The 15,346-nt window shown below is 38.9% G+C and overlaps 1 protein-coding gene across 1 annotated transcript in view; it reads right to left on the minus strand.

The window, feature by feature from the left end:
* The window catches only part of ARHGAP21 (Rho GTPase activating protein 21), a 94,245-nt gene extending 79,955 nt beyond the window's left edge, over positions 1 to 14,290 (minus strand). Inside the window, exon 1 of the mRNA XM_012731332.1 lies at positions 13,870 to 14,290. Within this exon, the coding sequence (XP_012586786.1) occupies positions 13,870 to 13,947 (78 nt within the window). The 5' untranslated portion in view covers positions 13,948 to 14,290. The remainder of the gene's footprint in view (positions 1 to 13,869) is intronic.
* Between the last annotated feature and the right edge of the window lie 1,056 nt (positions 14,291 to 15,346).

Consider the following 15,346-nt stretch of genomic DNA (forward strand, 5'->3'; position numbering starts at 1 on the left):
AGAAAGGAAAGCAAGGAGATCAGGATGTGGCCCAGGGAGCCCCAAGACATATGCAGAAGCTGTGCTTCTTCTCCGACCTGGGCTTTGAAACAGATGTGGATAAGAGATCTATGGGAAGATTGAATATGGCAGCCATTATATTGATTTTTGATTTTATTCTTTTCCTTCCAGACTTGCCTGTCCTCTAACCCTTTTCCTATGGGTCCCCAACATACGGTGCCTTAGACTTGTGGTAGGCTTCTGGGCCTCAGTGACCCTGCTTTGGGCCAATCCAAACATTTACCCACAGGGGGATGGGTAACTCTGGATGTTTCATATGAAAACTATTTTACCTATATTTTTCCTTTTGTTCTCTTTATTGCACACTAATTATATTAAAAAGAATTCCTTTCCATTAAATGTCTTACCCACTTGAGTATGTTTTGTCTTGATGTGGCAGACAACAGAACCAATTTGCAAACTATTAATCTGCCATTGAACTGTTTACTAAGAAAGGTAACTGAACATAAAATATTTCTATCTTTGTGAAATCAGTAAATCTACTTCAAAGATTTTTTTCCTGAAATTTTATCATTCCTTCTACTACAGCTACTATAGTCAAGTTAACACTCTATAAAATAATTCTTTTCCCTTATGGCCATGTACCATTGGCTAATTAAGGTATGTACCTCAGTTTCCACTTTATTAAATGGATTTAATGATACTACATACCTTGATGGAGCTGTGGAAACTATGCAAGGTAAATAATAAATAAGGTTTCAACATTCTCTCTTAAAATATTATTAAAAATCTACTTTGTCGGGCTCTCCCTGGTGGCGCAGCGGGTTAGGGCACAGCACTGAGAAGCTAAAGCCGCTTCTGCATGGGTTCGATTCCAGCCTGCCCTGGAGGTGACCACATGGCGTGGCAGACCTCTCCTGGCCCACCCGCTGCTCCCCTCAGCAGTGTACTTTGTCGATCTGCCTGTTCTGCTCCCTGCTCTGTCTCTGGTGGAGCCTCTCGCTGCCCCTGAGCCTCTGGCCTGAACCCCAGTTCTGTATGTACAAATAAATAAGTCTTAAAAAAAAAATCTACTTTGTCTCACTGAATATTTCCAAAAGAAAATTTTATGGCCTAAATTTATAAATGACCAAATAGTACATAAAGATTAAGTATTAAGACTAGTAACATGTCAATAATATAAATGCCTAAAGTTCAGTAGAAATAAGTAATATTAAAATCAATAATGTTCAAATGTCATACTTAAAATTGGAGACATATATAACATGCCAGACATCAGAGAACTGCTAATAACCTATTTTTGGATTTACATATTGTCAGGAGAAAAACTGAACAGTCCTTTAACAATCCTACTACACACTATTTGCAAAGCTTTTATTCCTTTATTTCCAGCTACTAGAACTCTATTTTCACAGTCTAGATTTTTATTCTGAGATCCAAATTCCAATTTTTCTCTGTCCTCTTCACTAGGAATCTACCTAGTGCTGTTAAATAGTAGATACCACCATGGCAGACAAAGTGGTCTAGAAATATACATAGTTAATTTAACACTAACTGTTAGTCCACAAAATACGAATATTTTAAAATATTTTAAAGAAGAATTATCTGATTTAACGCTTTAAAAAGAAAAACTTAAAAAATATTATACCTATACTACTGTTTCTCAGGGTCCTCAGGTCAATTGCTTATGAGAATTTACAGGTTGACTTTTTAAAAAGATTACTCACTGGTTTAAAAGTAGCTAGAGTCTAGATCTTCTTAAAATACTATTCTTGCACAGAATATACTAAAGGTTGCTATGTCACACTCTAATTTATCAAAGAGTATTGCACTAGAAAGAAAAGCAACAAAGTATCAGACTCCAAGCACTAATATTTTACATTTCACTCATGCTACATATTCCCACCCAGAGATAACAGTGCATGGAAATTGATTTATAATTGTCAAGTATTTATTTTAATGATTTTTCTTCCTTAATTGTTTGGGTGGTTTTCTTCATCTTTCTCTCCCACTTTGCCATTAGCATAATGATCTCTCTGCCTGAAACACTCAGCCACAGCCTGTTCAGCAATTTCCTTGAAGACTCAAACTCTCGGGTCAGTGTTCCTGTGGCCACACATCTGTCAGCTGTTATCACACAATACCAGATCTGAAGATTTCGAATCTGTCTTTTTCCTCTTAGTTCCGTGCTCCAGAGAGGCAAACATTATTGTTCTATCGGTTCCCCTAGAAACTTTGGGACATAATCCTACACCCAAAAAGTCGTCAATAATTTTTTGTTGAATAAATGAATGGATGAAAATGAGGCAACAAAATATATCTCAATGAACATGGGCTTTGCATTCACATAAACCTGAGTCTGAATTACAACTGACACTTAACCAACCCTCAACAGCAAAGCTGAAACTCACAACTGTGAAATCAAATTAATGACATCTTCAAAAGACTGTTTTTATGAATTGAGTAACAAATACAAAGGACAGTGTCAACTACAGTGTGTTAGTCAAGCTTCTCTCAACAATTTTTCAATTTTGATGAAGAAATGTATATTTAACTGTAGTTACCCAGAGCACTTTCAAAAACTGCAATATATTTTAAAATATAATCACTGCACTGAATTTCAAGAGGCCTTGAATAGCTAAAACAATCTTGAAAAAGAAGAACAAAGTTAGAGGACTCACATAAGTTAAATGTTTCTCTAGGTTCTGAGAGTCACTGTAGCAAATTTAATAGAACTGGAAAAAAGGGTCATGGGAATTGCTTGGTGTGAAAACCCTTCCCCACAAATCTCAACTGGTATCAGAAACCTTGTACAGAATTTGACCATTTTTTTCTATGCTGTCAAATTCATTGCATAGAATTATTCATAATATTCCCTTTTTACCCTCTTACTAGTGTTTGCAGGTTCTAAATGACTTCCCATCTTGTATTCCTGACACAGGCATTTTATGCTTTCTCTCTGAATCACAGAAACTGATTCTAAAGTTCCAAATCCTTTTCAGAAACTAAAATGAGATCTTTTCTAATCTGTCATCCATTCAAAGCCAACTTGAAAAGATATATATTTTTTCTGTCAAAAGCATGCCAAACATTCCACTGTAGTTTGGAGAAATCAAGTCATGTTCATTTCCTAAGCCATGTGTGTTGGGTATAGTTATGCTTTTGAGTGTATGTGTTAGGACTTTAAATATCTGTCTACCTTTTCCTAGAGATAAATACTCCATGATCTGACTTACAAGTGGAATCTTAAGTAGGCAAGCCTAGAGAAGGTGAAACAACATTGCAGGGGATTAACGTGGAGGAAATGGGGAGGTGATGGTCAAAGGATATATTATTTCAATTATGCAGATAAGTAAGTTCTGGAGGCACAAATCTATAGCTAACAATATTGTATATTTAAACTTGATAAGGATGCAGATCTTATGTTAAGTGTTCTTAACACAAAGTAATCCAATAGTAATAACAATAATAAAGAGACCAAGAAGTAACTAGAAGTTGAAATATTTGTAATACTGACTGAGGAGGGTGGTTTCCTAGCCATATACTTATCCCAAATATATACAATTTGTTATATGCTGATCATACTTCAATAGTTTTTTTTTTTTTAAGAAAAGAAATGAAGGCATCAAAGATAAGTCAGGACATGTAATACTTAGGGTCTAGGATCTAAGGTAAGAGTAGGTCAAGAAACTACCACAGGGATCCCTGTTTTAACAGCTTCATTTCAAAATAAACTAGAGAAGTTAAGATTTACTAATAACTCTCAAGAGCATTGTCTCTACTAGGGAAAAAGAGCAAAAGAGGACCCCCCCACCCCCCATGACACAGGTGTTAAAGTCAGGGCTATCAAACTGTAGGAAGCCACTGCAGCATGAGTTCAATTCCCAGCTAGAGAGCTAAATCACATGGTGCAGCAGACCTCTTCCTGCCTTGCCCACTGTCCACCCCCCAACCCCCAGCAGTGTATTTCAGTCAATCCACCTGTTCTGCTTCCCACTCTGTCTCTGGTGAATCCTCTCATCCCCTGCACCTCTAGCCTACACCCCTGATCTTATAAGCATAAATAAAAATAAATCTTAAAAAAAAAGCAAAAGTGAAATCTATTCACCATTGCTATTTCTTCTTCAATGAACACATCATATCCACTTTTTAATGTCTACTGGCAAACCTTAATGCATGAGATCTAAATTGAATGTTACTTCCCCCCCCCCATAACATTCCCATATATGCAATCACATTCAAGGATATCAGTCTTCTTAAAAGCTTCTCTTAGTTTCAAATCCAAATGATTTTCTTTTGAGATGCCTATCACCCTTGATTATGCTTCCTCATTTGTTCATTGGTCTCATTCCACCAGATCTCTCACAGTGACTCTGCTCCTATAACATCATTTTCAACGACTTCAAGAAATACTGCCCCCCACCCCCCGTTTTTAACAGCATTGGCAGTTGGACTTTGGAGTTAGTTTATATTGTATTTACATCTCACAATCAGTGAGAATGAGAGAAAAGATTGATTCAATGGACAAAATAGCTGCTGGTATTATATGAAGAAGAGTATGCAGAGGGAAGTATTTTATTAATGGTTAATTATTATTTACATTAAAAATATTAATGAAACCCTTCATAATATATATTACTTAAGTAAAGAGTACCTTTTATATGTATATATTCTTCCATGGTAATTTTTTAAATTTTTAACAAAGAACTTATAAGAACAAATTACTGTAAGACATACAGAAGAAATTATTCTAACAGCCATTTGCTTATCATATCCTTTTATAAATTACATGAAGCAAACTACCTGTATAATACAGCTAAAAGTAACAACTTCAGCATAACTAAAGTCAAAGTTCTATCAGTATCTTTAAAATTTTTAACTTTTGATTAAAGTGTAGCATAATACCAAAAAGTTCATCTAGCACTGCTGATTAAAAAGTGTTCTTTTGAAACAAAATTTATTTTATTTGAAAAAACACTATTATTTTTGTATACTATTGATATGTGAAAATGTTTGATTACAAGTATAAAAACTCTAATTTTAATCTGATGTGTTGTCTAGTTTATAGTCAATTAAAACCTATAAGCAGAGAAGGGGGTCTATGATATATGACTGAGTTGGTAAAAAGCCCATTAAGTTTCCTATAAGCATTACAGTAAAGATGTAATTTAAATTGGATTTTCTTCTCTCCATAGTCAATAGTATATGTTTCCAGAGGCCAAAATAGAGAACCCAGTGAACAAAGAATGTCTCACTGATCAAGTTAAGAAAAGTTCTTTTAAATACAGAATCTTTATTTGTTAGGAAAATACTGGGGATTAAAGAGGCAAAGATATATCAAGATTTAAAATAGTTATTAGTCCTGAAGGAACATAGTAGCTAAAATGTATCTAGAGAAATATCGTCCTAATCCCAGGTTTGTAGCTACTCATATTTAAGAATACTCTCTGCACTATGAGGAGAAAATCAAGATGTTTTTAAGAATGTAAGTCCAATCAAGTACAGGAAAGATACTAACCTTTACAGGGAACAAACAGAAGCAAAGAGGCTATGTCTTCATTAGACTACAGGAAAGAGAAAGATGCCATGAGGCCATAAGCATATACTGCATTACTCACAACTACCACACATGTCTACTCAGAACATAGGTAAGCAGCTAGGGAAAAAGACAATAAACCAATTCCCAATCAAAACTGCCCACCATCAAGTAGAAGACTCAAATCAACTAGTTCAATTAGGAAAAAGTAAATAAATGCGTTCACTTGCCAATTTCTGATAATAATTTGTTCTAGTCTGCCTAAATACTTTCTCAGAACAGATGAAAATTCATAAATATCAAACTTGTGTTCAAAATTTATTCTCTTATTCACAGATCAACAGTGTGATTTCTTGCATCTCAATAGGTAACCAGAAAGCAAAGGATTTGTGTTAAAAAAAAAAAATTCCCATCACATCAACTTTCTTAAATTTATGTAATAGAGTAAACCCACTTTTCTTTCTGATTATCTTAGAAATGACAAAGGCCATCACTAGGACTACACTGTGAATCAACTATGTGAACAAAACTCAATTCTCTAAGAACAAAACAGCATATTTAAAAACTATTTTGGTAGAGGCAATTCAGAACTGAGCTTCTGAGTGAACGTGATTTCCTATTTCCACAGAATATATAGGTGACTCCTAATATTTTAAGACATTTAATTTCTTATGAGCAATTAAAAATCGATAAATAGTAGGACAATCTTTAAGTCCAATAACCTTTTGTTTTACTAATCTAATCACATCAACCAGAAAGAAAAACAAGTATCTGCCATATGGTCTGTCTGTAATAGAAAATAGCTGCACTCAATAACAGCATCTGTGCATCTTTATCAACACATTACCCATACTTAAATCAGCATATTAGTAAATACAATAAGATGACTGGCCCCTTCACAAAGGAAAGAACAAAAGAAACTGTTACTTTTACAGGAGATGATCTGATTTGGTAGTAACTAAAGAAATGAAGAAAGTATCAGAGATTATGTAACAATCAATGCACAAAGATTTTTATAAAATGTTTCATTTGGAAGAAATGAATGCTAAGGAAAACTTATCTAATGGAGAATTTTCTTTAGACCTAACTACTCACTGTGTGGATGGCTCTTATCTAGTGATAGGATCTGCTTAGTAGTTTCAAATCCAGATTTCTGCTGTAAAGTCACTTAATGATACCTTAACGCAGCATTCTAAATTCCAAGTTTATCTTTAGCCCTATGTTGCAGCATAAATTTTTTGGCATGCAATGGTACCTTGACATTTCAATTCTTTTATAAGAAACAACACGTTTAAAATTAAATAATATTGTTAGATGGTATTGTCTAACCTAACGTGAATCCTCCCCTGAAGAAAACACATTTTATAAGAAAAATGTTTATATGTTGTTTAGGATAGTATATGTCCTTTTCAAAAAAATTTTAAGTATTTTCTTTTAAGCAGATTAAGTTTGTTAGAAAACAGATTTTCACAATACTAATAACATACTACCTAGTTTTAAAATCCATAAGTAATTTTTTTTATTGTAGCTTTTTAAAAAAAAATATTTACTTATTTATGCATACAGAGCTGGGGTACAGGCCAGAGGTGCAGGAGTGGTAAGAGGATTCACCAGAGACAGAGTGGGGAGTAGAACAAGCCAAGTGATGAAGTACACTGCTGAGGGGAGCAGCGGGCACGTCAGGAGAGGTCTGCCACACCAAGTGGGTCACCTCGGGGTTGGGGATCAAACTCATGCTCAAGTGGCTTTAGCTTTGCAGTGCTGCACTTTAACCAGCTGGGCCACCGGAAGGGCCCTATTGTCACTTTTAAGAAGCAATAAAGGACATTCAATAAAGAGAATCATCAGCAAATGTCTCACTCAGAAGATAATCTTTCAACAAACCCTAAAGGGAAGTGGAAGGAGACAGAGCACCAGACAGCGATGCAGAGAAAGAAAATAGTAATATAATCCTGATATTCATATCACCCACAGTTAATAACTGTAAACACTACGTCACAGCTGATATTGTAATCACTTTTACCCTATAATGAAATACTTATGACAATTTAGAAATCTGTAACATTAATATACTGAGTATTCATGCCTCAATACAGACATATCACCTTTTCAGAGTTTCTCCCCCATTCTGACTCCCCTCCCACTAGTCTGTTAATTACCACTGTCTCACTTCTTGGTGCAAATTATTTCATACTTTTGTACTACACACTGTCTTAGTTACAGTTACTTGGTTACCGGCTTCCCAAAGGTAAAAAAGATGCAAAGAAAAAAAGAGACACCAAAAATGTTAACAGCAGTCCTAATGAAAGTGAAGATCTAAGGAAGAAAAGACTTCAACCAGTACACATTTTTGTGTATTCTAAGGAAAGTATTCACAGATCACATACCCAGATACAAACTCAATAACACTGTGGAATTTTGCTTAGCTTTCATTCCTTCAATGGGAAAAACTAATGTATCTGACGGCCTAGTATTGGAGGGCACGCCTCTGAGCACCAGAAATAGAATATGAACAAAACTGACACACTGCACTTTAACAGTTGCCTTCCAGGAATATGATCTATCCAAATACGTAAGAAAAATGAGAGAAATAAGCACTTTGGGTGAAGAATGAATAACAGGGAACAAAATAGAGCAAGGAAGGAAGGTAGGTGCTGTTATAGGGTGCAGAGGAAGGGCAATCACATAAACAGAACATCGGCAAATGTTTCTCTCAGAAGGTAACCTCTACCTTCTAAAAACATTTTTAGGCTGAAAAGCAAGAAGTTTACTGTCAGGGAAAGAGAAAGACAGGAAAATCTCTCTGAACACAGAGGGTTCCCCAGTGGGAGTCCCAGAAGGTAATCTCTCAACAGAACCCTAGAGGGGACGTGGAAGGAGACACCCAGGGGTGCAGGGGTGTCCATGTACAGTACACAGAGGAAGGATTGAGCAAGAGTCCAGAATGGCCACCATAAAATGAGAGGGCAGAATGGGAGGTAAGAGCAGGGAGGCTCAAGAGTAGATCATACATGGGCTTTCGGGATTCTTGTAAAAACTCTGGCTTTTAATCCTAGTGGAAATGAGCACCACTATCAGATTCATGAAAGGTTCACTCTGCTTATTAAGTGGAAAACAGACTCTAAACTGGCAAGGACTGAACCAAATATGCATGTCATTCATGAGATAAAAAAGAGAGAGAGCAAAGATCACTCCAAGATGCCCAACCAGGTAAGGAATTATTACTGCTTGAGATGACGAAGTCAGTGGAAGGGACAGATTGGAATGGTTAGCGGGGGGAGTAAATGCAGAGAGTCAGGAATTTGGTTTTGGATATGCCTATTTAATATCCAAATGGAGACTTAATGATTAGGTCAGAGGGAGGTAAAAATCTGAAATCAAGAGGCAGAGAGCTAAATCAGGGTGGAGATACACAGCCAGTGCATGTATGTGCACATTATTAGTCAGGCACACCTCACTCCTTGTACTTTAGATTGCACTGTTTGTCCCTACAAGGGAAAAGGTCTGTGAAGGTCTGTGGTAAGCCTGCAAGGAGCAGGTCTATTGGTGCCATTTCCACAGCAGCATGTGTTCACTTAGTGTCTCTTAGCTACATTTTTTAGCAAGAGAGTATCTTTCAATGAAAGTATGTACACAGTATTTTTAAGACATAATTGAAATATAATTTCTTGTTTGATTTATTTATGCATACAAGAACTGGGGTACAGGCCAGAGGTGTAGGATGGGAGTAGAGGATTCATCAGAGACAGAGTGAGGAACAGAACAAGCAGACTGAAATACACTCCTGAAGGGAGCAGGAGGCAAGACAGGAGAGGTCTCCCCCATCATGTGGGTCAGCTCCCTGGCTGGGGATCAAAGTTATACCGCAGTGCTTACAGATAGCTTTCTAGTACTGGGCTTTAACTCCTTGCCACCAGGGAGGGTCCAGAGCAAACATAACTTAAATGTGCTGAGAAACCAAAATATTCACGTGACTAGCTTCACTGGGCTATCTGCTTTATTGCTGTGGCTGAGAACCAATATCACAATATTGCCAAAGTGTGCCTATATATGCTTGATATTTAGAACCATGAATGAAACTGAGTGTAAAGAGAAAAGAGGAAATCAAACTTGATAAGCCCTGAGGTATATACCAAGACTTAGCAGGTCAGCAGGTTGAAGCTTAAAAGCCTGAAAGAAGATATTTAAAAAGGTAGATAATCAGAGAAGTATCTGGAATCTAAGTGAACATCTAGCAAAAATTAAAGTCTCCTACAAATTAATTAATTAATTCAAAAAGTATTCACTGGGGACCCTCTATGTACCAGACAAACTCGTTTCCCTGTTTTTATAGGGTTTCAATCCAGAGGAAGATAAACTTGTAAGGGCTATCACAGGTAAGGTACACTGTGTTTTGGGATAACACAGTAGGTGCAATTGATCCAGTCTTAGAGGGTCAGGAGGCTTTCCTGCAGAAATGATGTTAAAGAAAAAAACCAGAATGATGAGTAAAACTCAGCCATGGCCCTCCCTGGTGGCGCAGCGGGTTAAAACACAGCACTGAGAATCTAAAGCCGCTTCCGTATGAGTTCGATTCCTGCCTGCCACGGAGGTGACCACATGGCGTGGTAGACCTCTCCTGACCCGTCCGCTGCTCCCCTCAGCAGTGTACTTCGTTGATCTGCCTGTTCTGTTCCCCGCTCTGTCTCTGGTGAAGCCTCTCACCGCCCCTGAGACTCTGGCCTGTACCCCAGTTTTGTATGCACAAATAAATAAATCTTTAAGAAAAAAAAAAAAAAAAACTCAGCCATGGAGGGGTGGAAAGTGGAGGAGGGGAGGAGACTGAAAAGAACAATGAGTGAAAAGAGCATCTTTAAAGATCTGAAGTGGAGAGAGATATTTTGATGCCCCAGCATTATTGAAAGTATGCCAATACTGGCTGCATACAAAGAGGTAACAGATGAAACAGAAGAAGGGCTGGCCAGAGTATCAATATCCTTTAAGACCTCTCAAGAGTTCAAACTTCATTCCCAGGACAATAATAGGAAGCCATAACATTATTTTACACATGGGAATGTAATGATCAGTAAGCTATCTATTTCATTTCAGAAAGAGTACTCTGGCTGTGGCCAGAGGGCAGGGTCAGAGCCTAGTGGCTGGTCCCTGGCTCCTCACCAACATGCAACTGACCTGCTTTATGACAGCAGGTATCTGGGTTGTAGACTCAACAGGATATGAGTCAATTCTGGATATGAGGAACGAGGAGAGGAGATAAGCGTCAATGATAATAACCTAGTTTTTGATAAGACATCTAAGAAGGGGCACAAGGAGGAGGGAGGCTTCATGGTGGCACAGAATTTGTTGATGTTGAAATGTCTGTGGCATCACTGGCATGCAGATGAGAGCCGTAGTACAGTGTGAAGTGAAACCAAAGGAGTGAGAAAAGAGAAAAGATGACCGGGAAGGGCCTGGCACTGGTAAACAAACATGAAAGGGGCAGGTGAGAAAGAAGTCAGGAGAAGGGGCGGGGTGCAGTGGACTGCAAAGCCGGAGCGGATGGGAGCTGGGATAAAAGTAAAATGGACAGTGGTACAGAAAGAAGAGCAAAGTTTAGTCTTGGTGAAGAATCAAAATACAAATGAATGGGCACTAGTAAATAAGTTCACCTTAATAATAGATGATGAAAGAATTAAACACTTGGACAACTCTATGGGATACAGAAAATGAAATAACTCTAGAAATGGAAAACATAATGTGGTCTAAAAAACTGGAAAAGAGGAAATTTGTTTGAAAAACATTTTTACCTTTAGTTAAGGCAAAAAAAAAAAAAAGCCAGATGGGCTTTAAAGGATGAACACTATATGATGTAAGATGGGATGACAATATCAGAGTATTCAGAGTCTATATACAAAGTGATTTGGGGAGCTGATACTCCAGGACGGAGATCAGAATACTCGACAGATCAGATTGTACACGTGCACAGACACTCCAAAAAACAATTATCTGGTCAAAGTGAGTGTAACCAATTTTGAAATATTTATCTTTAAATCCGCAAAGTCTTTAATTATGTGTGAATGCAATTGTGCCATCCTATTGCAAAATGCCAAGATATATTCCACTGGAATGTCATAATTGTTTCTTTGAGGATGACTGTATGGTATTTCCAAAAATATACTTAGAGGTGGTATCTACATTTACTTATATGTACATCATTACAATTAGATTCTAGTAGTACAAGAAATTTATGACTTTCTCAACAAAGCAAAAGACCTTATTTACAGAAGGTGGAGTTAGCTAATTAGATAAAGCAGGAAACAGGAACTCCTGTTAGTTTACTACAGCAATTTTTTCCATCCTACAAAGTTAAGGTTTTTTGCTGATTAAGAGCACTAATATTAAGAAACACATGTTCATTTCTTGGTTAGATTAAAAACACACATGAATTCACTATTCAAATACACACTAGTTTTCAAAATTTTTGAAGAACGATAGTACCAATCTACAAATGTAACATGAGGCACAAAAACTAAGTGCTGTGTTCAAAGAATTAAATATCAACTCAAAGTATTCAGCCACAACTCTCTTTTCATTATTAATAAATATTCATGTCTTTAATGCACATTAGAAACATCTATAAGAGGCAATTAAATAAAGGCAGTAATTTACTAAACAAGTTCCCCCTCACTCCTCATCCTGAAATTTTTAAACGTTTTCTGAAAGCATAAAGACTTTTATTTCTACTTCCATGTAGAATCTGAGCAAACTATTGTTTTTAAAGCCCAACAATACATAGTTTAATACTAAACTCAACAACAAACTGCAAGTGAAATACAGACAATGCAATGTTTTCCAATCTAGTGTTTTCCAAACTAAAAACAGCATGACCACACCAGAAGTAAAGTCCAAATGAAAACAAATTTCACAGTTCTTACAAAAAACATAACTGTCACGGTTAATAAAAGCCAAGTCTGCAACTGGGATAGCTGCCTTCTAGCCAAGGATAAGATGTGTCTATTATTAATTCTTAGTTTTGGGTCATCCTATAAATAAAAGAAAAACAAACAATTCAAATAACATTAGTTCTTGTGAACATAATGCAAATAGCATGGTAATTAAAGTATTCACAAGACAAGGACAAATAAGGCTTTTGGGCCACACTACACATTATGATGTAACTACAATACACATTAAGCAATCACCAAGTTGTAGTTAGGCCTTCCAAAAGGAGTTATTATGGTTTACCAGGATCAGAGGATTGTGATGTTATACTTAATCACATTTTTTTACCTGCAAGCAGGTGCCTACAGGTGTCAAGAAGTAAAACACTGATTCTAACTGTAAACCTACAGTTCTGATACACTGTATAGGATTGGCACACTGCACCTACCTCTCTACGTTTTCTGCGCAAACTTTCTAATCCAATAATCATGAAGTAAACTGTATGAGCAAGTTTCTCTGCATGTTTTCAAATTTGAGCTGATTCACTATTATTAAACCAAAACTCAACAAGAAACCATTAGCAACACAAACACCAACCATTCCATAAGTAAAGTCTAAATGTCAGAATGGAAGGCAGCAGGGTATATGAATGTCATAAATCAATGGATTTTTCTATGATTTCTGCCCTGCCTGCTCAACAGAGTTCATGAAGCCTGGTGTAAAATCTTTCCGGGCCTTGCAGAGAGCTGGCCCCAAGGCAGTGCAAGCCACCTGAAACCCTGGGAATCACTGAACTTGTGAGCTCACAAGAACTGTGAGCAGTGAAAGGATGGGAATAAATACAAGATCAATAAAAGAAGGTTTTTGAGGGAGTTGGAAATTACAACTCTATAAAGCCGTTTTCCAGGGCTGTGCCTAAAATGTCCATGGGGGAAAACACTTCTTTTCTAGCCAAAGAAGAGATCCACACCAACAGCAGCCAAGAGACTTATCAGTGGCAGGCTAAAAATCCATGTGCAACAAGCATGCCAGCTGCCCTCTCTCCACCTTGGAGAGCAAACCTTGGAAATATCACACAAAATGCACCAAGTCACCCCAAATCAGCCCAACTAGGAAAACACTGGAGGATGGGAACTAAAGGAAAACAGGCTTATAGTATGCTTAGTCACTGAAATGGCAGGATTCCCTCATCTGAGGTGACCATGACAGGGAAATATCAAAGGATAATGTTCTTGAGAAAGAAATCACTGTTAGTTCCTGCTAATAGAAATAGGTAAGGCTTCTCTCCCCACTGGTCAGGCTGGGGAAGCTCACCAGCCAGCCCAAAGCTGGGGAAAGCCGAAACTCCCCCAACAGCAGGATACCTGACAGACACAGGCCACAAATAGCTGGCAGAAGATGCTGGCTGTTCTTACCTCACAGGTAGGGGACCCACACGCCTTCAGCTTGTCACCATCTCCCTCACGCAGACCAGTCCGATGAGAGGCCATCATTTCATTTCAAATTACAAAGAAGGGGCCAACCCTTTGGAGTCCACATTGGGGGGTTAATGCCACCACACACCAAAGACAATTCCACACCAGATTCGGGGGGGTGCAGGGCTGCTGAAACAATGTGCCGAGGAGTGAATATGAAGCGCCTTCAAAATGCTCCGCTGATTGCTTCAGGCTTCAACTGACTTCACTGTCTTCTTCCATTTCTCTAGACTTAAAAACAAAGAAGACTGGTCTTCTTGGCAGCAGGAGAACAAGTGCTGAAAACGGACCCCTTCCTCCTATCGCTATTTCTGAGTCCAAGAGCAGAAGGCTGGAGCGTCAACTCCCAAAGAGATGGTTCCTAGAACAGGAAAGTTAAAGGGCATGAACTTTCTCTTCAGACGCTGACCTTAGCTTTGCCCACATGTCTACCCTGAGTTTGCGTTTCCAATACTTGCAAACACTTTTGGTTCATGTTGAAGAACCACGAGAATAAAAGATGAAATGATGTCCCCATACAAAAAAGAAAAATGAAAGAAGGGAGGAAAAAAATCTATAGCTGGGGGGGGGGGCGGTAGGGGGTGGTGGTGGTGGAGGGAGTAATAACTGCACCGCGGTTGCGTCAAACACCCCTGGCTGTAGTGCAGCCCGCAGAAAACACCCCTTTCAAATGCGTTTTAATTAATGCGTTTGCTGAACAGAAGAAAGAGAATATGTTCTCGGGCATACAACCAGTAAATTTAAGGGCAGCTGTCTCCCCATGCGACTAAAATGGGACAACACTTTTCAAACCCTTCCTTCGCTCCCCCAAGGCACCCACCGCCCCCCAAAAATAAAAACAAAAAACCAGCCTCAGACGTGGCCAGCGCCGACTCGGCGGGCGTTTCCAGGCAGGCTGGGTGCGTCGGGGTGCCAGCACCCCTGTCCCTCCGCCCCAGCCGGTGTCCCCGAGGAGGCGGCTGTTTTCCTTGGCCCGAGGCGGGGCTGGGTGGGGACCGCGCCGGGCGGGTGGGGAGGTGTGCGCCGCGGCGGGTGGAACTCCGGCGCAGCTCCCGCTCCGGGGCATTATTCTGGAGCTACATAAATGAAGCCGTAGCCCAAGCAACTTTTATTTAGTTGTTGCTCCCTAAACTACGAGTCGACGCGCTCGCAGCCTTTCCCGGTGGCCACCTAGAGAGAAAAAAAATAGAAAAAAGAAAACCACCACCCACCTACCACTATTTCCTCCGCCCCTTCCAGAGGCGGGTCAGTGATCTTCATCTCCCGGGAAGGGCGGCCCAAATATGCACTTTGAAAAAGGTGCGGGGAGACCGGGGGAACCACCGCAGGCGAGGGGGCTTACCTTTCCCTCCCCACTCGGCCCAGTTGGCAGGGCGCGGCGGCGAGCAGGAGCGGGGACGCGGGCCGGGCGCCGGGC

This window comes from Condylura cristata, unplaced genomic scaffold (genome assembly GCF_000260355.1).
Source record: "Condylura cristata isolate star-nosed mole 26May11 unplaced genomic scaffold, ConCri1.0 scaffold00030, whole genome shotgun sequence".
In the NCBI taxonomy this organism is placed as follows: Eukaryota; Metazoa; Chordata; class Mammalia; order Eulipotyphla; family Talpidae; genus Condylura; species Condylura cristata.